The sequence below is a fragment of the Phyllostomus hastatus genome, unplaced genomic scaffold, assembly GCF_019186645.2.
Source record: "Phyllostomus hastatus isolate PE091 unplaced genomic scaffold, TTU_PhHast_1.1 phas_contig_196, whole genome shotgun sequence".
NCBI lineage: Eukaryota > Metazoa > Chordata > Mammalia > Chiroptera > Phyllostomidae > Phyllostomus > Phyllostomus hastatus.
The window spans coordinates 2,047,772-2,068,355 of NW_025333709.1; the positions used below are offsets into that span (position 1 = coordinate 2,047,772).

General features: G+C 69.7%; 1 protein-coding gene across 18 annotated transcripts in view; it reads left to right on the top strand.

The window, feature by feature from the left end:
• ABLIM2 (actin binding LIM protein family member 2) overlaps positions 1-20,584 on the top strand; it is an 87,190-nt gene that overhangs the window by 14,274 nt on the left and 52,332 nt on the right. For 17 of the 18 annotated variants that reach the window (XM_045834059.1, XM_045834063.1, XM_045834066.1 and 14 more), the window contains exons 1-5: positions 7,740-7,877; positions 15,408-15,551; positions 17,772-17,955; positions 18,314-18,429; positions 19,913-20,039. In XM_045834059.1, the coding sequence (XP_045690015.1) occupies positions 7,853-7,877; positions 15,408-15,551; positions 17,772-17,955; positions 18,314-18,429; positions 19,913-20,039 (596 nt within the window). In that variant the 5' untranslated portion in view covers positions 7,740-7,852. Of the gene's footprint in view, positions 1-7,739; positions 7,878-15,407; positions 15,552-17,771; positions 17,956-18,313; positions 18,430-19,912; positions 20,040-20,584 lie in introns of those variants that run through there. The other variant, XM_045834060.1, reaches the window with a different exon arrangement.

Genomic DNA, 20,584 nt, shown 5'->3' on the forward strand with positions numbered 1-20,584 from the left:
GAGACCCAGGGCCACAGCTGCCAGGACCCTGAGAGCGTGTCCACGGGGTGTGGCAGCCCGGGGCTCCCTGAGGCCCAAGGCCACGCGGCCGCGGTGCAGGGTGAGGCCCGGGCAGCGAGGTGTAAATTTAGCCGAGCTGCTGGGGAAATGGCCATACCTTCCTTCCTCTGCTGCCCTTCGCCCTGGGGACGTGAGTCAGAGGGCAGCTGTTGTCCTGAGTTCCCCTCAGGCCACGCCATTGGCTGGGGCCCCAAGGACCCCAGCAGGCGAGGGCCCCTGACCAAGGAAGCAGACCCGGGGGGTCTGTGGGCAAAGCCCCTCCGCTCCTGGCTCCGCCAGACCCCTCCCTGCTCTCCTCCGGGGTTTTGTCGCCCGGGACACACACAGCACCTCTTGGCACCGTTTACGAAACTGTGGAGAAGTAAACACGGCATAAAATTCACCGTCATAACTGGCGCCCGGCGTCCGGCTCAGTGGAATCAGGCGCATTGGCAGTGCTGGGTCGCCACCGTCGCCTCCGGGACTTTCCGCCTCCCCACACTGACATCTGTCCCCGTTGCACACTCCCTCCCACCCCGCCCCCAGCCCCCGGTGCCCACCGGTGCCCCCACCCGCTCTCGGCGGCTGTGGCTCTGACTCCTCTCAGGGGACCCCGTGTCGGTGGGATCACACGGTGACTGTCCTGGGGGGCCGGCTCATCTCGCTCCCCCTTGTGTCCTCCAGGTCCCTCCATGCGGGGTCAGGGGTCGGATCCCCTCCTTTTCCCGGGCGGACGGTGTCCCACCGTGTGGGTGGGCCTCACATTTGGCTCATCAGTCTGTCCACCAGTGGCTGGGGAGGGGGGTGCTCTCCCGCCTTGGCTGTCGTGAGCGGTGCTGCTGCCGTGAGCACCGGGGTGTGAGTCCACAGCTGAGATTTCAGTGGCCCGGTCCGCAGCTCTGTGGCGGGCGACCTCACACGGTCCCGCTGTCCTGGCACCGGCAGGGACCCGGCGCCGGCCCAGCAGAGCGGTTGACATGTGGCGCTTCACTGACGCCTCACTGCAGCCCTGGGGAGTGGGCGCACCTGTGTCCCCAGTGTTCAGGTGAGGAGACAGGCCAGCGAGGTGACATGACCTGCCTGCGACCCCAGCCTCTGGGCTGGGGGCTGGGGGCTGGGTGCCAGGTGGTGTGGGGGGGGTGCTGCACGCATGGAACCCGTGTCGTCACCTCTGCAGAGTGTTCTGTCGCCTGAGCGCCTCCACCCGGCCTCTCGGTCACGTGTTTGCTCAGCGAGCACTGAGTGCGTCCTCTGTGCGCCCTGCCCTGGGCTGAATGGGGTGCATCGGGCTGCGTGCCACCCACGAGCTGGCACAGCTGGGGACCGACTCACACAGAGGCAAAGGATAGGCAATCGACTGCCCAGGCCTGCCACCGGTGCCTAAGGGGTGTGTGCACATGTGGGCTTGCACCCATGTGTGCACATATGCACATGGATACATGTGAGCACACATGTGCACATGTGGGCGTGCTTGTGCGTGTGCATTGATGCACATGTGTGCGCGTGTGGATGGCTGCAGGTGGGGATCAGGCTTGGTGAGGAGCGGTTTTCTCAGTGGCAGAGCCAGGTGTCCCGAGCCCAGGTGTCAGGAGCCCAGGTGTCTGGAGCCCAGGTGTCCTGAGCCCAGGTGTCCGGAGCCCAGGTGTCCCAGGCCCAGGTGTCCCAGGTGCAGGTGTCTGGAGCCCAGGTGTCCGGAGCCCAGGTGTGTGGCCGTCACTGCAGTCTGCCTCCTAGGCCTTGGAAGGTGCAGGAGCAGGGCCTGCCTGGCCCGTTTCCAGCGGCGCCGTGCCCACCGGTCTCCCCCCCGACTTTCTGCTTCGCACACTCCGGAGCGTGCCGGAGAGTTGAAGGGAAGCGCGTGCCACGCACACCTCGGAGGACGCCTGCCCGGGCACGGCGAGCGTTGGTGTGTCGCCGCGTCCTGCTCTCGCTCTCTTTTCTGGACGGTTTGAAAGTTAGTTGCGGCCTGACGCCGGCCCCCGAGGTCCGCACACAGGGCACCGGGCTCCACCTGCACAGAGCCTGCCGCCCCCACCCCCACCCCCCGCCCAGCTGTCCCTAGCAGACGCCTGCTTGTCTTTCCCCTCCCGGACCAGTCTCGGATTGCGGGCTGTTGCCGGCTACTGTCTCTGTGCCTTCAGTATCCTTCATTCTAGAATGTTCTTTCGTGCCCGTGACTTGAAGAAGCCAGCACCGCTGTGCCGCGGGTCGTCCCCCAACCTAGACTGGTCTGTTTCTGGGCGACGGACCCAGGCTGAGCATTTCCCGCAGGAGGCTGCCTTGGCGACCGTGTCACCGCGGGAGCGGGTCCCGTGGGCCCCCAGGTTCTTTGCACGCCCCACGCATGCTGAGCAGGGATGACGAGAATTCTTGCACGTTCGTCTGGGCGCCGGGAGCAAATAGACCTGTGAGAGCTATTCCTGGAGGTGGAGTTGGCAGGCCGCCGCCTCTGTGGCCGCCCGTGCACACCTTGGGGGGGGCGGAGGGTTGGCACCCGCCCTCCGCGTCCCCGCCCCCGCCTGAGCCTTTTCCCGTTTGCCGAGCTGTCGGGAGGGGCACCCCCCTGCTTTGATCTGCGGGGCGCTGGGGCGCCCGAGAGCACTTTCCCCGAGGTCCCAGGCCGCGGGTGCTGCGGCATGAGCTTCCTGTCCCCTCCTCTGCTCACTTTCCTGTGGGGCTGCCTGTCGTCCGCCCGGATCAGCGGGCGGGTGGGCGGGCGGGCTGCGTTTTGTCCCGCAGGCCCAGGAGCCGCTCCTGCTCCGAGTTGGGGGGGGGGGGGTTTGCCGCGGGGGCCGGCCAGGGGGTGGGGCCCGGGAGGCGGTGAGCCGGTATGTTGTGGAGCACAGAAGGGTGGGGGGGCGGGACGGGGACGGGAGGGGGCGGAGGAATCTCTAAACCGGACCCCGAAACTCCACCCCCTGCCGCCCTTCTGCCTCACGGGCTGATTTCCCAGCTCACTCCGCTCGCGGGGCACCCGAGACCCCACAGATAAAACCAGACAGGACGCCCAGTCTCGATGCGTGGGAACCCCTCCCCCCCCCCACCCCGGCGTCTCCGCAGCCTCCCCTGGCTCTGGGCTCCTCCAGGCCTGGGGTCAGCACGACCCTCCGCTGGACTCGCCCTGTCCGCCTCCCGCCCCGGCCGGGCAGCTGCTGAGGCCGCTCCTCTGTCTCCTCCCCCCTCTCCGAGCGCATCGCAGTCCGGCCCGCACGCCGACGCACTTCCCTGGGGTGCCGCTGCGAGCCCGCCTGCCCCAGGGAGACGAGGCCCCTCGGCCCTCGCAGCCGGCCTGGCGCTCTGTGCCCACCTGTGCCCAGCCCGGGCCCCGGTGCTCATCGGCACCCGTTCCTCCATTGTTCAGAGGGGACCCCCGCCAACGAGCCCCACGCTTGACAGCAGGGGCCCCGGCTGCAGCAGCTCCTGGGAGACACCTCGGAGATCCCCGAGTGGCCTCTGCCTTAGGGCTCCCTGGACTGGCTGCCGAAGCCCTAGCCCGCGGGGCCTCAGCATGTGGCCCCGTCCAGAAACGGGGTCCTCGCCCAAGTCGCTCGTTCAGATGGGGTCGCAGTGGGGTCGAGTGGGCCCTGGTCCCATGTGGCCCGTGTCCTTGGACGAAGAGGAGAGGACGGACAGACACAGACGCAGAGGTGGGAGGGGCGCGGCGCCATCGGGGCTGCAGTGGGAGCTGGGGGGGCCGGTGGGACGCTCCTGTGGCCTCCGAGGGGGCGTGGCCCTGCCAGCGCCCAGATTTAGGACCGCCGGCCCCCAGCTCTGTCACACAAAAGAGATTTCTGTCTCTCTGCCCGGCCTGGCTCAGGGAGCCGGGTGTCATTCTGCAAAGTGAAAGGTGGCCAGTTCGATTTCCGCTCAGGGCGCACGCCTGGGTGTGTGTTCCGTCCCCGGTTGGGGGTGCGTGCAAGAGGCAACCGATCAGTGTCTCTCTCCCTCGCTTCCCCTCTCCCCCAGAATAAATGAATAAATAAAGTGTTTAGAAAATGAGAGAGAGAGATTTGTGATGGTTAAGCCACCCGGTTTGTGGTCCCTTGCCGCGGCAGCCACGGAAACAAACACCGGCGGGTCCGGGAAGGGAGGTGCCGGTTCCCGGTGCCCCCCACGCCCCTCGGCGGGGCCCGGCCGTTCCACACAGAGTGTCCCATGGAGTCGCTCTGCAGCCCAGGGGGCGGGCACTCCCGCCCTGCAGACCAGGAGCCTGGGGCTCGGAGAGGAAGAGCCTCCTGGCCGGGGTCCCACCGGTGCGGGGTGAGGGCGGGGGGCAAACCCAGGTGTGCCTGAGTCGCCGGAGGGGACCCAGCTGGGGCAGGATGCAGGTGGGTGAGTTGCGGCACCTTTGGGGGTGGGGTTGGGGGACAGTGGACGCAGCCAGCCGGGCGTTCTCTTTTCCGGTTGCATGCTGCCTGGGGGGCTTCCCGGTGGCGGTGTCCAGCAGAAAGCTCCCAGGGGCGGGGTGAAGTGCGCGGGAGAGTCCGGGGCTGGGTCTCCCTCGCTGTGGAAGTCCCTCCGCCTGTCCCGACATTTCCAGGCCGTGCTCTCGTTTGTTCACCATGTTTTAAGCGGTGCTGCTGAAGGACTCACGTGAGCACCGTGCCCGCCCGTGCACCCGTGCAGTGCTGGGTGGGCAGCGGGGGGCGGTCAGGGAGCGAAGGTCGAAGGTCGCAGTGTGAGAATGTTGGGGGGGGGCTGTGCCTGCAGGAGAGGAAGGTGGGGCTCGTGCAAGCGCTGAGCCACAAGGCCCTCGGACCCCCGGCTCCCGCTCCCTTTCCGGTCAGGCTAGAGCCCCTTCCCGGCCCCCTGTGGCCAGACTGGACCCCCGGGGGGAGGACCCACCAGGAGCCGGGGCAGCCGGGGTGCCCTCCGGGAGCTGGGGCAGTCCCTCGGGGCCCCCATCAACCCCGCCCCCACTGGGGTGCAGAAAGAGCGCCCTACTGTCTTCTTTAAAAAATTACCCCGGTTTTGATTCGGGTGCCCTCCCTGGCAGGGGTGCCTGATGGCCCAGGGTTGGGATAGAAACTTCCGCGTCGGAGAGGGCGACCCACTTACGGGCACACAACCGGATTAGTGGGTCGCGTGCGTTATGTAAGCGGGGTGGCGTCGCAAGGCAGCGGAGCACATCTCGGGGGACCAGGGCATCCTGACAAATGCATGTCCTGCACAGGCCACTGCGGGGAAACAGGCCTCCCAGTCACCGGTTCCCCCTCCAGGCCCTGGTGACGGGCACCTCTCGGGGGCAGGCAGAAGCATGTCTGCCGACACTGGGGTGACACTGAGGAGGCTGAGGGGGAGACTGTCCCGGGTCACCCAGACGAGACCCGACACCTGTCACGCTGGTCCTCGGAGCACGGGGAGGGCACCCATGCACCCACAGGAAAGAAGGCGATGCGGCCGGAGGCCCAGGGCAGTGCGGCCGCCAGCCTAAGGATGCCAGCCGCTGCTCGAAGCTGGAAGACGCAGAGCAGGTCCCCCCCACAGCCTCGGGGGGAGCAGCCGACCCGACAGCTGGGGTTCCGCTCAGGAACACCCACTCTGGGCGCCGGGCCTCCAGCGCTGGGGGAGAACGCGCTGGTCTTGGGTTAGGCCCCCGGTGGGCGGGGCCCTGCGGCAGCAGCCGTGGGGGCTGGGGCCGGGTGTCAGCAGTCAGCTGCTCTGGCTCCGGGCCTGGGGCCAGGCTGCCTCGTGGGCGGCTCGGCCCCTCTCGCTCCCTCCTCCTGGGACCCGCGGGCTGGCCGGAGGGCTCTGCTCGTACAAAGGCAGACGCACCGAAGGGCAGGCGGGTGGCCGTGTCTGGGGCCTAGACCCTGAACTGGCGCTCTGCCACCTCTACTTGTGTGCCATCGGCCAGGCCAGGCACACGGGCCAACAGGCTTCTGGGACAGGAAGCCACTGCCCTGTGCCCCGGACACCAGCAAGGGGCAGGGTGCAGGGGACCCAGCCCAGTCCACCCACGGGTGCGCACACGCCTGTGTGCCGGCCGCCTCTGGCCTGTATGCCCCTCTCCGTGCTGATGTCGGAGCCCTGGCGTGCAAGTCCCCGGTGCCCTTGATCCTGAAGTTCACGGGTTCTCAGGGCCCCAGCTCTGCTTCTCTGCGACACCTCCTGACCTCCAGCTGGAAGGTTCCGGGCAGGGCATCGGCCACACGCCGTGGGCCCCTGGCCGAGCGGGACTCGCAGGCTGAGAGCCTGCACCTGTTCACCGGCTCTGGCCCCGCCTACCTGTGGCCCCGCCCACCTGCCTCTGCTCAGTGTCCTCCCTGGAGAAGCAGGGATGCGACTCCCGCCTCGGGCACGAGGCGCCACATGGGGCTTGTGGAGTGCTGGGGGGCGCGCGCGGGGGGCTGTGGTCTGTGTTGCCACCGAGCCGGGCGCAGGGCCGCAGGACACAGAGAGCAGAATGAACAAAGGGGAAACTCTTCTTATTTACGAGCCAAAGGGGAGGGAAGTCCTTGCCTTGGAGGCAGAGGTGATACCCACCTGGGGGCCCCCCCGGGCTGGGTGGGGGTGCTCCAGGAGCTCCAGGAGCACCCTGGGTGGGGGTGCTCCAGGCAGCCTTTCCCGCGGGGCTCAGTGGTCACCGTCCCCTGGTTCCCTGGGCGGGGTTCCCAGGGGTGACATTGGGCGGCCGGCTGCCCGCGCGCACGGGAGAGGGCGTCTCGGCCGGGGGCTGTCGCGGACATGAGTCTCACACCTCCCCGTCCGAGCGGCGTGAGGTGGGGCTCGTGGCCGGTGGCACCCCAGGCCTCTCAGCAGTGGGACCCTGGGTGCACGGCACGCCCACCCGTAACCACGGTGATGCCGTGGGCCCCCTGTGGCCCCGCGCTGGGTCCTGGGCAGTGCTGACCGCTTATGCTGTTGGCGGGTCAGAAAATATTTCCACCTCCCGCGATCTTAACGCCGAGACTGGCAGAGGCATGTCACAGAGAACGGGGGACACCTCAGGGACCGTGACGGCAGCCAGACGGGCGCAGGGACCCAGCTCTGTCTTCCAGGCCCGGGGGCCTGCCCTAAGTCACCCAGACTCCCCAGGCCTCAGTTTCCCCTCGGGGCGCTGGGGCTGAGCAGAATAAATGGATGAGAAGCCGACCCTCCCCAGTCTATGTGTGGCCGTGTGTGGAAGGAGGCCATCCTGGGAAGGTCATCCTGGGGTAGGGGGACCCTAAATCCAAGGGCTGGCGTCCTCACAAGAGACAGAAGGAGACACAGACCCAGGGAGAGGCCATGTGAGACAGCAACAGAGGTTGGAGCGATGTGGCTGCCGGGCCAGGCCCGGCCGAGCCGCCGGAGGCCCGGGAGCGGGGGGGGGGCGGGGTACCCTGCCCTGGAGCCTGGGAGGGAGTCGGCCCGGCCACGCTGGAGGCCAGACTCCAGCCTCTGGGGCCGCGAGGGCAGGACTGTCCGCGGTGGGAGCCCCGTGTGTGGGCCTCATGGGGCAGCCCCAGGCGCGCACGCCGCGTTGCCGGGGTGGCGTGGGAGTGCCCTCTCGCCGCACCTGGCACACGGGGGGCAGTCGGCGTTCCTGGCCCTCCCGGCCCCTCCCCCGCCCCGTGGGCCGGCTCCAAGTCCCCTTTCCCGGACGCCTGGGGAACAGGTGTGCCTGCGGAGCGCGGCGGCGGCGGCGGCGGCGTCTATTTCAGTGTGCCGGGAAGGGGCGGCCCGGCCCCGCCCCGGGCCGCGGGACGCAGCTGCCGCGTGACCCTCCGGCGTGTCGGCCGGAGCCCTGCCGGCCGCAGAGGCGCCCCGCCAGTCCAGCCGCCGCCCACAGCCCCTGTGGTGCCGGCCCCTGGCGAGGAGGCCGCGTCCCATGGGTGTGCCCGGGGGAGAGACAGGTACGGCCCCACACCGCCCTTCCTGCCTGAGACCACCCCGCCGGCGGGGGGGGAGGTGGGTTTTTCTAACGGGAGCTCTGGAGCGCCAGGAATAATTTCGTGGGGCCCGATGGGAGGGGGACGGTGTGGCCGAGCTCCGCTGCCCACGCGTGGGGTGAGGGCCAGCACGTATGAGCGCCGACTGTGTACCGGGCTGTGGGGCTTTCTCTGCGGACTCGTGGTGCCAGTCCTGCGGAGTGGCCCCGCTTTACAGAGGAGTAAGCTGAGGCTTGAGGGAAGGGGAGGTGGGGGCGTCCGCGCAAGTGGGCTCCGGCGCCCTCTGACCCCACTGGGCCCACAGCCGCTCTGCCCCAGCCCCCTCCCTCCTCCTCCCACCCCTTCCTCTTGTCCTTCAAGGCGGTGGTTCTCAGGCAGGGCCCAGCTGGCCCCCCAGCTGGCCGTGTCTGGGGGCGTCTTTGGTTGTCGCTCCCTGAGGAGGGGGCGCTCCAGCACCTGGGGCGCAGAGGCCGGGGCGCCGCTCAGCACCCGCCACGCACAGGGTGGGCCCCCAGCCACGAGCTGCCCGGCCCTGAACACCGTGGCCCCGAGGCTGAGGGCTTGCCTGTTTAGGGAGAGTCACGAACGCGGCGGCTGTCCTGGTGTGGACACAGACATGGGGCCATCGGCCGCTCAGACAAGAAACAGTGAGTGACTGCTGGCCACTCCAGGCAGCCTGCGTGGGGGACGGCCGGAGCAGACGGCTCGGGCCTGAGGACTCGGGCAGAAGAGCCGGGCGGGGGTCATGTGGAGGAGGGGAGGGGGAGAGAGCCAGGACCCCCAGAGGGAGGCAGAGGTTGGGGTGCCCAGGGAGCGCCTGTGTATGCCCGAGCTGTGGGGCAGGGCCCGTCCTGGCCTCCATCCCCAGACATTCCACCCCTGGTCCTCAGGCCTCCGCCCGGCACGCGGCTCCAGGCCCTGTGGGCGGCCGGGCAGCGCCCTCCCCTCGGGGGCGTCCTCCCCTCGGGCCCGCGCGGCCTGTCCAGAGGCGTCTCCCCATCAGCGCCTGGTGCCCAGGGTTGGCCGAGGGCAGCAGCGCGGGGCTGGGCCTCAAGCCCCGACTCTGGCCTGGCCTCTCTGTTCCTGGTCAGTGCTCTCCGCCGCCTGGGGCTCCAAGGCCTCCCCCCACCTGCAGGTGGGGGTGACGATGCCTCCTCCCTCCCTCCCGGGTGCTGTGAGTGGACATGGCAGACGCCCCGAGTCTGGTTCCCGCAGCCAGGGGCCCGGGCTCCCTGCAGCAGCGGGCCTGACGTGCCCCCCCCACCATGCCCCCGTGCCGACGTCTCACTCCGGGCCTTCCGGCACCAGCTGGCTGGGGCGCAGGTGACACGCCCTGGCCCCCAGCCGTGCGCGGGGTCCCTCCAGAAACCCCGGTGGGTCCCAGAGGCCGGGACTCGTGACGATGTCCGGTTCTCACTCGGAGTTTCCATGCTGGCGGTGGGGCGGGTCCCCCCGCAGCCGAGGACATGGTGTCCTCCACACCCTGTTGGTGTCCTCCACACCCTGTTGTGCCCCCCGGGGGACGGCCAGCCACGCCCACGGCGAAGCGCAGCCCACAGCGGCGCGGGAAACGGCGCGGCCCCGCTGCAGCGAGCGCCCTTGTCCCGGCTCCCGGAGGAAGGAGTGCACTCGCGACAAAAATAGCGGCGGAGGAAATGTGACTCATTCTGGGAAGGGACAGGGAGAGCGAAACCTGAACACATGGTGAGAAAACGGGGTGCCTCTCCGTGACCTCGGGCCGGGCGGCGGAACCCCGAGATCACGATGACGCAGGACACGCACACGCACTGGGTTTCACCGGAACGAAACACTCGCGCTGCCAGGAGCCTCACCGGGAAAAGGACGACACCGCCCCCACCGTGGGCAACAGACAGTCCGTGCCAGTCGTGTGTTTGACGGGGGAGCGTGCCCCTGGAGGGCAGACACGAGTCAGCCGGTCACAGAGGGACGAGCAGACTGCAGGGACACAGGGTCTGCAGAGACGCGTCTCCAGAGAAGGGGTACACCGGTGGCCCACAGGAGGGTGCGTGGGGCTCAGCGCCCCCTGCCCCCAGAGAGTCCCCCTCCCACCCACTGGGGCGGCTGCTGTGAAAACGACAAGCAGTAACGAGTGCGGACCAGGGGTGGAGGGACTGGGCCCCCCTCACTGCTGCCGGCGGGAGAGTCAGACGGAGCAGCCACCGAGGACAGACTCGTCGAGCCGGCACCCGGCCAGGCGGTGTTCCCGAGGTGTGTCCCCAGGACAAACGGGACCCCGTCCAAGCAGGGGGGCCTCACGACGGCCCCCGAGTGGCGACCGGCCAGGTCCTCCTGCCGCGGAGGGGCCCGCGGAGCGTGTCCACACGGCGGGGCATTGCCCGGCACGCGGAGAGAGGAAGGAAGGAAGCTCTGGCATGCGCCGCAGCGCCGCTGAGCCTCGGGGACGCCGTGCTCGGGGAGGAAGCCAGACAGGAAAGGCCGCCGCGGACCGTGTGGTCGCCCACACGTGAACTGTCCGGGAGAGGCGAGCCCCTCGAGACAGGGAGCAGCAGGCTGCCCGGGGCCAGGCTGGAGGCGGGGCTGGACGGTGAGTGACGGCGGAGGGGCGGGGCTCTCTGTGGGGCCACGGAGACCCTGTGACGGTGACTGCGGCTTTCCCAGCACACCGAAGCCCGTGGCGTCGTGCCTCTCGCGGGCGAGTGGCCTGTGGCACGAGACGTGTGCCTGCAGAGCTGACGGGGCTCAGAGGAGGGTGGTTCCTGTCGTGTGCGCGGAAAGTGAGTGACAGGCACAGGGCGGCTCCAGACGGCGGCCGGTGCCCTCCGGGGACATCGGGTGGGAGAAGAGGTCGAGGGGAGGGCCGGGACCCCTCGGGCCCTCTGCGGCCATCCCCGCTAGAGTCGAAGCTGAGGACTTTTCCGGGTTGTTTGGACTTGTGGTGCTACCCAGTGCGGGGCGGTGAGGACCCCCAGCCAGGCAGGTGGTATCTGCACGTCAAGGCTGCAGCCCCGACCGGCTTCAAGGGCCGGGGCAGCGAGGCGGCGGCTGTGGCTCGGAGCTGGCCGGGGAACACTGTGGGGGCGGTGTGTGGGCAGGCCCTGCAGCCCCACGGGCTCCCACGCTGGGGGGTGCCGTGGCAGATGGCCCAGGGCAGGGCCTGGCCGGATTAGGTCAGCCTCCCAGACCCTCTCGGGGGGCTGCCGACGGTGGGTTTGGGATCCCGGGCCTGGGTCCGAACCCTGGCTGTGCCCCGCCCATTGCTGGCTCTGTGCCCCGGGCTACGGATGGAAATCGGCGTGTGCGGTGCCTGGACTGAGAGGTGAGGATGTCACCGAGATTATTGACTGTCACCCTGCGGTGCCCTGTTCGTGACTCGAGTCATCAAATGCGTTTCCTGGTTCCAATTGGATTTAGTGAACGTTCGTCGGGCGCCTGCTGTGCGCCGGGCTCTGGGGACCCATTGCAGGCCCAGACGAGCCACCTGTTGACCCGGGGTGGCCGCCCTGGCCAGTGGCAGGGGGACACCAGGGGACGAGCGTGCGTCTGGGAGCCCAGAGCCCTGGCCCCGGCCTGGCCACAGGCGCGGCAGGCCCTGGCGGTTTCCGTGTGTGTGTGTCGAGGGGGGCTGGGCCCAGGGGCCCGCTGAGCCCTGGCCTTCCGGAACGCCGCCCACGAGATCCGCAGATGCCTCTCCGGTCAGGAAGGGCCGCTCTTCCGGGGATGAAATGACACACTCCAGGAGGGTGGGCGGCGAGGGCGCCTGGGCCAGCTGCTCGAGGCGCGAAGAGCCCCAGGAGGGGCCAGGAGCCCGAGCTGAGGTCCACCGGCAGCCCCGAGGCCGGCCGGCGCTTCCGGGGCGTTCCGTGCAGAAGGGCATCCAGTGGGCGGGCGGAGGGGCAGCCCCGTCACCGGGCAGGGCCGTGCCCATGCGGAGCTCCCCGGGTCGGAACCGCAGCGCCGTGGATCGGGGCAGGGGCGGCGGGCCAGCTCGGGAACACAGAGGCTCCCCCGCTGGGGTGATGAGGTCACCTCCCGAGAAGCCGACGGTCAGTTGAAAACACCGCGCGTCCAAAATGAGCCGTCTCCTCAGTTCTGTCTCCTCGGGGTGTCGCTGGTGGGAGTCCCTCAGCACCAGGCGTTTATGGCCCCCCCACGGTCCCCCCTCCTGGTTCGGTAGCTCGTGTCTGGAGAGTTGGCTCCCTTCCGTGGGGCCCGCACAGCGGACAGGAGTCGGGGCCGGGACCGCCCCTCCCTCGGAGAAAGCGCTGGGCGGACCCTGCCCATCCCACCCCGGCCGGCCGCAGGCAGCTCTCCTGGGCCACCTCTCCCAGCAGCGGTGGCAGCAGCGACATCGGCGACAGCACTTCCTCCGCCACCTGTGGGGAGCGGTGCCCTGACTAAGGGCCTGCGGGTAGGGCCGGCCTCTCCCTGAGCGGGCAGCGGCCGGAGGACTGAGTCTGTCCTGGGGGTGGGCCCCGTGCCTCAGACCCACAGGACCCACAGACATGACCCCAGGGCCCCGCGGGCAGGTGGGCAGAGGCGGCCGGGCCGGGCCACCCCCCTGCAGGGGCGCTCGCTCCCTGGGGGAAGACAGGTGTCGGCTGTCACGGTGCTGTGTCTCCTTCCCGCCACCAGAGGGAAGCACCACGGCTCTCACCTGCGCAGGGGCTCCAGGTGGGCGGAGTGGGCCCTCCCGGGAATCCGCGTCTCAGAGCAGCTCCCCGCCCCGAACCAAATATATCCCCAGTAACCAGGGAGCGGGTGACGCAGGCTGTGAGATCTGGAGACGACGGCAGCTGCGGTGTGTCCAGCCCTCGGGGTTCCAAGGCCACGGGGCTGGCTCAGTCTGGGCCGGGGGCCCGGCACCTCCCCCAGCACCTCCCCCAGCCTGGGCTTGTGGACGGATGGACCGGGGAAGGCCTGGCCGTTCCAGTCCAGCACGTGGGTGGTGCGGCGAGGGCTGCACCCAGCGTCTGACCCCGCATCCGGCCGTGCCCCCGACACCTGACGGTGCGCCCCCAGGGGGCCGGTTCGACGTCTCTCTGACGCTGGGTTTGGGCCGGTTTCCGGCGGTCTGGCGGCTGTGTGCCCGCGGGAGGGACAGCCCGTCGTCCTCCGTGCGCCGGGCAGACCAGGAGGCCACCACCGTGTGGCCGATCAGCGTCCCCCCCGCCCCCGCCCTCTCGGCTGGGCCTCGGGCGGGACTCGGCGGACGGTGGGCCCCACGTGAGCCCCCGGCAGCCCGGGCTGGGCACAGGCGAGCCGGCCCTCACCGTCTGCGGTGTCCGACCTCGACGGCCGGCCCTGGCTGGTTCCGCACGGGGAGCCTTACATGCGGGCCCAGGAAATCCTCACGCTTCGCCTCCTCCCATCCACGTTCCATTAAATGGTCCAGGAGGGGGTCTCTGCAGTGATCCTGCAGGGAACAGGGGCGCGGGGCCCTTCACGCTGCCGGCATTTAACCCACAGCCGGAAACGCCGCCGTAGCAGCTCCCGGGCCGCAGGCCGAGCTCTCGGGCGCCCGCCGGGCTCAGCGCCACCAGGTTGCCGATTGGGGTCCTGGGGTCCTGGACACCCGAGGCAGGGGTGATGCTGGGCCGCCTGCTGCTCGCCGCCCTTCCTGCACCTGCTTCTCCCGGCCTGTGGCTTCTCGTCCCCAGACGGGGGGCACCTGCTACCCCGGGGTGTTCAGAGCCTCCTGCTGGGAAGGCCCACTGTCCTCCCCGCCATGCCCGGGCCCCACGGTGCTGCTGGCCGAGGGCAGGGACCGCAGAGGAGGGAGGGGCCCCGCTCTAGCCCGACGGGGGCTGCTGGGGTGGGGCTCTGGGGGGAGTGGGCAGGTGGGCAGCTGATGGGGGAATGGCCCAAGTGCGGACAGGGGTCTGGGGTCCACTCCTCAGTTTTTACAGTGGGGATGAGGCCCTCCAGACTGGCGCTCCATCAGTGCTAGGCGTGCACACCAGTGTGCGTGTGTGTGCGTGTGTGTGTGAGAACGGGCCTGCGTGTCAGCTGGGGCGCGGCCGGTGTTCTCTGGGCTCCCCACCTCCCCCAGGCCCAGCTGCAGCTCCAGCAGCCGCAGGGGCTGCTCCTCAGGCCTCTGCCGACCCTCGGACTCACTGCCCCCTGCACCGGGCAGCCCAGAGAAAAGGGGGTGGGACCCCCCGGGGCGGGGGGCAGGACATGGGGCCAGTGCCTCAGCCCCCTTCCTCCTGAGGCGGGACCTGGGCGAGGAGGGGTGGCCCCCCGAGGGGGCGACCTGCTTGGACCCGGCGGTGACGGCTCAGTAACACGCCTGCCCTTGCCTTCCCCGCCCCCTGGGCGCCCCGGACACACACACTATGCCCCGTCCTGTCTCAGCCCCAGGAGACCCAGGGGGCCCAGACTGGGACAGGAGGGTGGCGTCCGGTGCGGGACTCAGCTGAGACCCACCACGAGAAGGCAGGAGCTCTTTCTTCAGAACCGGCCAGGGCAGGCGGTCGGCCACCATCGCCTGCACTTGGCGGGCGCCCCAGGGCAGGCGGAGGGCCCAGAGCGCCCTGCGGTGCAGGAAGGGGCTCGGGTCCCGAGGCAGCTGGGGAGGCGGGAAGGCGGGGAGGCTGGGGCGGCTCCAGGAAGGGGGGTGTCCCCCGTGACAGGTTAAGGGGGGCAGGCGTGGCTTCCTCAAGCTGGTCCTGCGTGGGAAGTGGGTGCAGCCTGCTCGGGTGCCCGCGTGGGCTGTGCTCTCGCTGCCTGGCAGGCCCGTGTGCCGCCGGCAGCCCTGCCGCCTGACCAGCCCCTCCTGGCGCCGCCAGCGACCCGGCTGGGAGGGAGCTGGTCCCCAGCCCCGGGGTCCCCAGCCAGGCTCTGCCGCCAGGGCTGTCACCGTCGCTCACCCAGCGGAGCTCCCCGAGGGGCAGGCCCCGGCCCCCTGCCTGCACTGTGGCCTCTGTAGGTGCTTCAGGGGTGTGGGTGCAGAGCACAGTCCCGCCCAGGCCCCAGGAGCCCCCAGTCGGGCCCCTAACCGTCCACTCTGACCCACCCCTTCTTGAGTTCCCAGCGTCTTTGGACGCATCCCAGACCGCAGCTGGCGGGCAGCAGCGACGCCCAGGTCAGTGTCCCCGCACAGAGGGGACCTGAAGGACGCTCCCAGGAGGACGGCGGCCCGAGTCCTTGCATCAGAAAGAACCGGGTCTCCTGGCTGCGGGGGGAGGACCACCCAGCTCCCAGGGGGGGGGCGCTCTGAGGCCTCTCGGGGCCGGGGTTGCGCCAGGTCAGGGCTGCAGGGGAACCACCATCCCTGGGGGCGGTAGTGATCTCCCCGTCACTGCCGGTGTTCACACAGGGACGGGGGCGGGAGCCCTCACTGGGGTTGACCGTGATATCCGACTCCCGCTGGTCCCCAAGGAGAGGACCAGGCTGTGCCCGATGCCCCCGGGGCCGTGCTGGTGGGGGCGGGGCCCCCGTCCTCGAACACGGCCGGTCCGCTCCCCCGGTGCCTGTCCGCCCTCCCGTTAACCCGGCCCCTCTCCCCCGCAGTGTCGGAGCCCCCGGCTGCGCCCAGCCTGCCGGAGAAGCCGCCCGGCTCCGCCGTCCTGTGCGCCACCTGCGGCGGCGTGTGCAAGGGGGAGGTGCTGCGTGTGCAGAGCAAGTACTTCCACGTCCAGTGCTTCGTCTGCAAAGGTGAGCGTCTGCCCGCCCCCGCGCGGCGGCGTGGCGCGGCCGGGCCCGCGGCTGCCATTCGGGGCAGGGAGTGTCTCGGGCAGCTGGCCAGGCCGGGGGGGGCTTGGAAAACCCCGAGTCCAGGGTCTCCGTAGGGCAGTCCAGCTTTCCGACGGGGCCGCGTCCCTTGTGGGGCGGGGAGGGGGCACCAGAGGACGGGGCTGGGCCCAGGAGTGTCCTCACACAGCGGCTCCTGCGTCCCAGGGCTCAGGTGCAGTGGCCCCGGCGAAGTGGCCCCCGGGCTGGGAGCCAGAGCCCCGAGGTCAGGGCAGGTGGCACCACATGGGCCGTGGGGGGGCACAGGGCCTGCGCCGGGCCCCCCTCGGGCCCCCGGGGAGCAGGAAGAGAGCGTTGCCATCCTCCCAAGGGAGGGTGGCCTTTGCTTTCTCTGACCATCAAACACAGCTCGGGTCACACCCTAGACTCAAACAATCCCAAGGAGACGAAGTTTAAGCCAAAAAGAGCTGTGGGGTGTCCCGCCATGGAGCCGGCGAGTCTTCACCGGCTTCCCCCACTCCCGGTGCTCGAGGTACCGCGCTTCAGAGGCGCACAAAGAAGTCACGTGCACTTGCAGTCGGTTTCCTGAGAATGTCTGAACAGCGGCATTTGGGGGAGAGGCGGACCAGCCATGCCGATTCGGCACGGTCTCCAGGGCCGCGGGGGTGCGCTTCGGCAGGGCTCGCGTTAACAGTGCGGGCACACTGTCCACCTGCCCGCAGGGGCCAGGGCCGGAGCCCCTGCCGTCCCGGGCTGGACAGGATGTGGCCCCAGGCCCGCAGGGCTGCATGGGACGGCGGCCAGGATGACCGGGATGATCCCCGGGAGCTGAGGGTGGGCTTTCAGGGGGCAGACACCATTGGGAACGGTGCCGCACACAAGGCACAGAGTGACGTGCGCTTTATCGGCATCGCGAGGCCCCGTCTGGGCACCGCGGGCTGTGTTCCCCGCACACAGGGCCAGGCCAGGCCCAGGCTCCGCCTGCACGGTGGGCTCTGCAGGGGGGAGACGCACCAGCAGCCAGGTGCAGAGCTCGCCCTCAGTGGCAGGACCGAGTGCCGGGGTGTGGGGCGCAGAGAGGGCATCACAGGGGGTGGCATGTGGGCTCTGACTTGGAGGAGGAGGAGGAGGAGGAATCCACGGGTTAGCGGGGAGCCCGGCGGGTCAGGGAGGCGGCAGGCAGGGCGCCGTGTGGTGGGGGTGGGGGGCAGCCTGCGCCCGTGGGGAGGGGAGCAGGGTTTGGGTGCCGAGAGCAGCTGGGGCGGGGAGGCAGGGCTGGGGCCCGGAGATGCAGCTGCTCGCCCAGGGCTTGAGCCAGGCCCGCCCGTGGCCCCTCCCTGGGGTTCCGTGGGGGGGGCCTCCTCGGGGGGGGGGGGGAATGAGGCAGCAGGTGAGGCGCCCCCCAACCAGAGGACCTCTGCCGGCGGCCAGCACGTCACTGTCCCGGGCTCTGTGTGAGGGAGGCGTGTGGTCCTGCCGCGCCCCCAGGGGCGGGTCCAGAGAGGGCCCCGGTGCCCCCGGCCCCGGAGGGGTCACGGTGTAACTAACGGGCTGACACTGGGGCTGCTGGAGGCGGCGGGGGGCCTGCGACTTGGGGAGGATGATGGGGACCACCAGAGCTGCCCGACCCCGGGGCCCCAGCCCCACCCGCCCCTCCCAGGTCCTGGGGATCGATCCATCTCTGGGCCTGGGTGGCTGTCAGGGTCGTCACTGAGGGACCCTCGATGCCCCTGAACTTCCCGGATCCAAGGGTCCCCCGCACAACGACCGCCTGGCTCATCCCTGGTGAATTCTCCCCACTGCACCTCTGCACCTGTCCTCCCGTGCACCCCATTACCGCCTGCCCCCCGACGGCTGCTGGAGCCCTAGCGATGGGCACGTGGGCGCTCCAGAACGGTGGCTGGGGGCTGTCTGGAGAGGCGGCCCCCAGCACAGTCTGGTGTCCTCCCAGCTCAGTGCCCCTTTCTGGAAGCTTCCACCAGGAAGTCCACTCAACTCCAGGCTGAGGGGCCGGCGCTGCGGCCCGTGTCTGGACCTGCCCCCCCGGGGTGTTTCCGTGAACCCCTCCGAGCCTGCGTCCGGTGGGGGGGCTGTATGTGGTGTGGTGGGTCCCCCTGGGGCCGTGGGGACCCGGGCACCATCCCGCCGGCTGACCCCGGCCTCCCGCGCCCTCCCCGCCCCCAGCATGCGGCTGCGACCTGGCCGAGGGCGGCTTCTTCGTGCGCCAGGGCGAGTACATCTGCACCCGGGACTACCAGCGGCTGTACGGGACCCGCTGCTTCCGCTGCGACCAGTTCATCGAGGGCGAGGTGGTGTCGGCGCTGGGCAAGACCTACCACCCGGACTGCTTCGTGTGTGCCGTCTGCCGGTGAGTGCGGCCGCCGGGCTCCCCGCGCCTGCACCTTCCTGGGGCTGCCCGCCCTCCCTCCCTCCCTCTCTCCCTCCCTCCCTCCTTCCCTCCTTCCCTCCCTCCTTTCCTCCTCCCCATGGCACTGTCCTTCTGCCTGCCGGTGTGGGTGAGGACACTGAGGCTCAGGTGTCCGTGACTAGCCTGAGGTCACACGGCGGGGACACGGCAGCCCCTGGACAGAGAGACCTCGAGTCCTCAGCCTAAGGCACCCATCTGTGAGGTCCCAGTGGAAGGTGATAGGGTGGGGCGTCCCCGGCCCCCAGAGAAGAGCAGAGCAGCGGGTGGTCCTGGCTTGTAATTCGTTGTCTCGTTTCAGGTTGCCTTTCCCACCTGGGGACCGTGTGACCTTCAACGGGAAGGAATGCATGTGCCAGAAGTGCTCCCTGCCCAAGTCCATGGGCAGCAGTGCTCACCTCTCCCAGGGCCTCTGGAGTAAGTGGGTGTGGAGTGGCGTGGCTCGGGGGGAGCTGGTGGGGAGCTGGTGCTGGGCGGCGGAGGGGGGCGGAGCATGAGGAAGGGAACCAGGACAGAGATCTCTGGCATGCTCATGCCCCTGAGCCTTTGCCCAGGCTGTGCCTGCTGCCCTGTATGCCACTCCCGCTTTACATCCAACTCCCATCCTGATTTTGGCCCAGCTCTGGTCTTCCTCCTCCAGGAAGCCCTCCGGGCCTACTTCTCGTCCTCTCCCTCTGGCTCACTGAGCTCCCCACAGTTCATTCCAGGCCATCTGGTAGCCCTTTGGGAGAGCATTAAAAGGGCCTTGAACTCTGGGTTTCTGGGGTCAGGGGCTCCACATCCCCGGGGCTGGCCTGGGTGTATATGCAGTAGTCGCTCAGGATGTGGTTTGGTTTTGTTTTAAAGATTTTAAGAGAGGGGGAAGAGAAGGAGAAAGAGAGGGAGAGAAACATCAGTGTGTGGTTGTCTCTCATGTGCCCCCTCTGGGGACCTGGCCCACGACCCAGGCGTGTGCCCTGACTGGGAATCAAACCTGCGACCCTTTGGTCCGCAGGCAGGTGCTCAATCCACTGAGCCGCACCAGCCGGGCCTCAGTACACGCTTCTCGCACAGAGAAGCGGGAGGCCGTCCCTGAAAGCAGGAGCACCAGCTGGAGTGTCGCTGGCTGGTGAGGCGGCGTGGGAGCCAGGCGGGAGCAGGCAGATGCTGGCTTTTCCCCGCGTGGGCGGCTCTGTGGGAGCCCGGATGGACGTGGGGATGGGGCAGGGGCCCCGGCGCTCCAGGACCGGCCGCTGCTGCCGGGCCCCGCTGCGGAAGTGGAGTGTTCAGAGCCCGCCCTGCGGTGGGGTGGCTGCGGAGTCCCAGGGCCACGCGGCCTGGGGCGGAGGAGGGGATTCCCAGGGCCAGCCCCCTGTCCAGAACCGACTTCCTGTCCGGGGTGAGCAGCTCCTCCCACCCTCTCGGTTCCCGTTCGTTCATTCGTGCACTCGGCCCTTCTCCAAGCCCGTCCCCGCCCGCCGGCGTGCCCCTGGATCTCAGAGTGGGAGTCTGTTTTTCGGTCGCTTTCCGCAGCTGCGCGTGCATTTGGACGGAGTGATAATTTAGGAGAGCCAGGGCCTGGCCAGTGGTTCTGGGTGAAGTTTTGGGTCTTCCTGGAAGACCCACCTGCCGCCCAGGCCGAGACGCTCAGGGCAGCGGGGGCAGGCGGGGCCTCCGGCTCCCAGCCCCAGCTGCGCACGGCGAGCGCTGGGCCCTGCAGGGGTCACCTTCGTGACGTGTTTCCCACACACGTGCACCAGCCGTGGAGCAGGGTCCCGCGGGCACGCCCTGCTGGACTGCCCCCTCTGTCCTCCCCTCGGGGCCCTCGGACCACTTTAGGGGTGCCTGGAGACCCAGCGGCGAGGCGCCCCAGTCCCCTCGGCCCACGGTGATGGCAGCCGTGTTCTCCTCTCCCCTGCAGGCTGTGGCGGCTGCGGCGCAGAGATAAAGAACGGCCAGTCCCTGGTGGCGCTGGACAAGCACTGGCACCTGGGCTGCTTTAGGTGCAAGACCTGCGGGAAGGAGCTGAACGCGGAGTACATCAGCAAGTGAGCGGGGCCCATGGGGGCTCCTCCTGTGTCCCCACCCACTGCCGCCGCCCCTGCGTTTCCACCCTCCGCCGCTACACAAGGAACCCTGGCAGGGACTAGCGTGTGTCCCCCCATGGCCGGCGCACTCTCCCCGCAGCCTGGCCCCCTCAGTGCAGTTCGCAGGCCCAGCCCCGTTTCGTGGGTTGAAACAGACACCACGCTGCCCTGGTTGACTCTGTGACTCACCTCCCCACGCCCATCCCCCGGGGCCGCCCTCCCCGTGGAATCTGCCCCCGTGCTGGCACGGGGCTGTCCTGCACGATGCAAAGCAGACGTGGGCCGGTGCCGGCGACAGCGTGAGGGAAGCAGGGCTGACCAGCCCCGGGTGTCTCGGGGGCGACATCGCAGCCCGATGCTCGGACTCCCCAGTGCGGGCCCTTGGGCAGCTCCCCTTGGCCCACGCAGGGTCCCCAGCATGCCGTCAGGACACGGCGATGGCTGGTTTGGGGTGCGGGGGCCCTCTGGGGGGCCCTCTGGGGGGCCGTGGCTCTGCACAGGAGCCC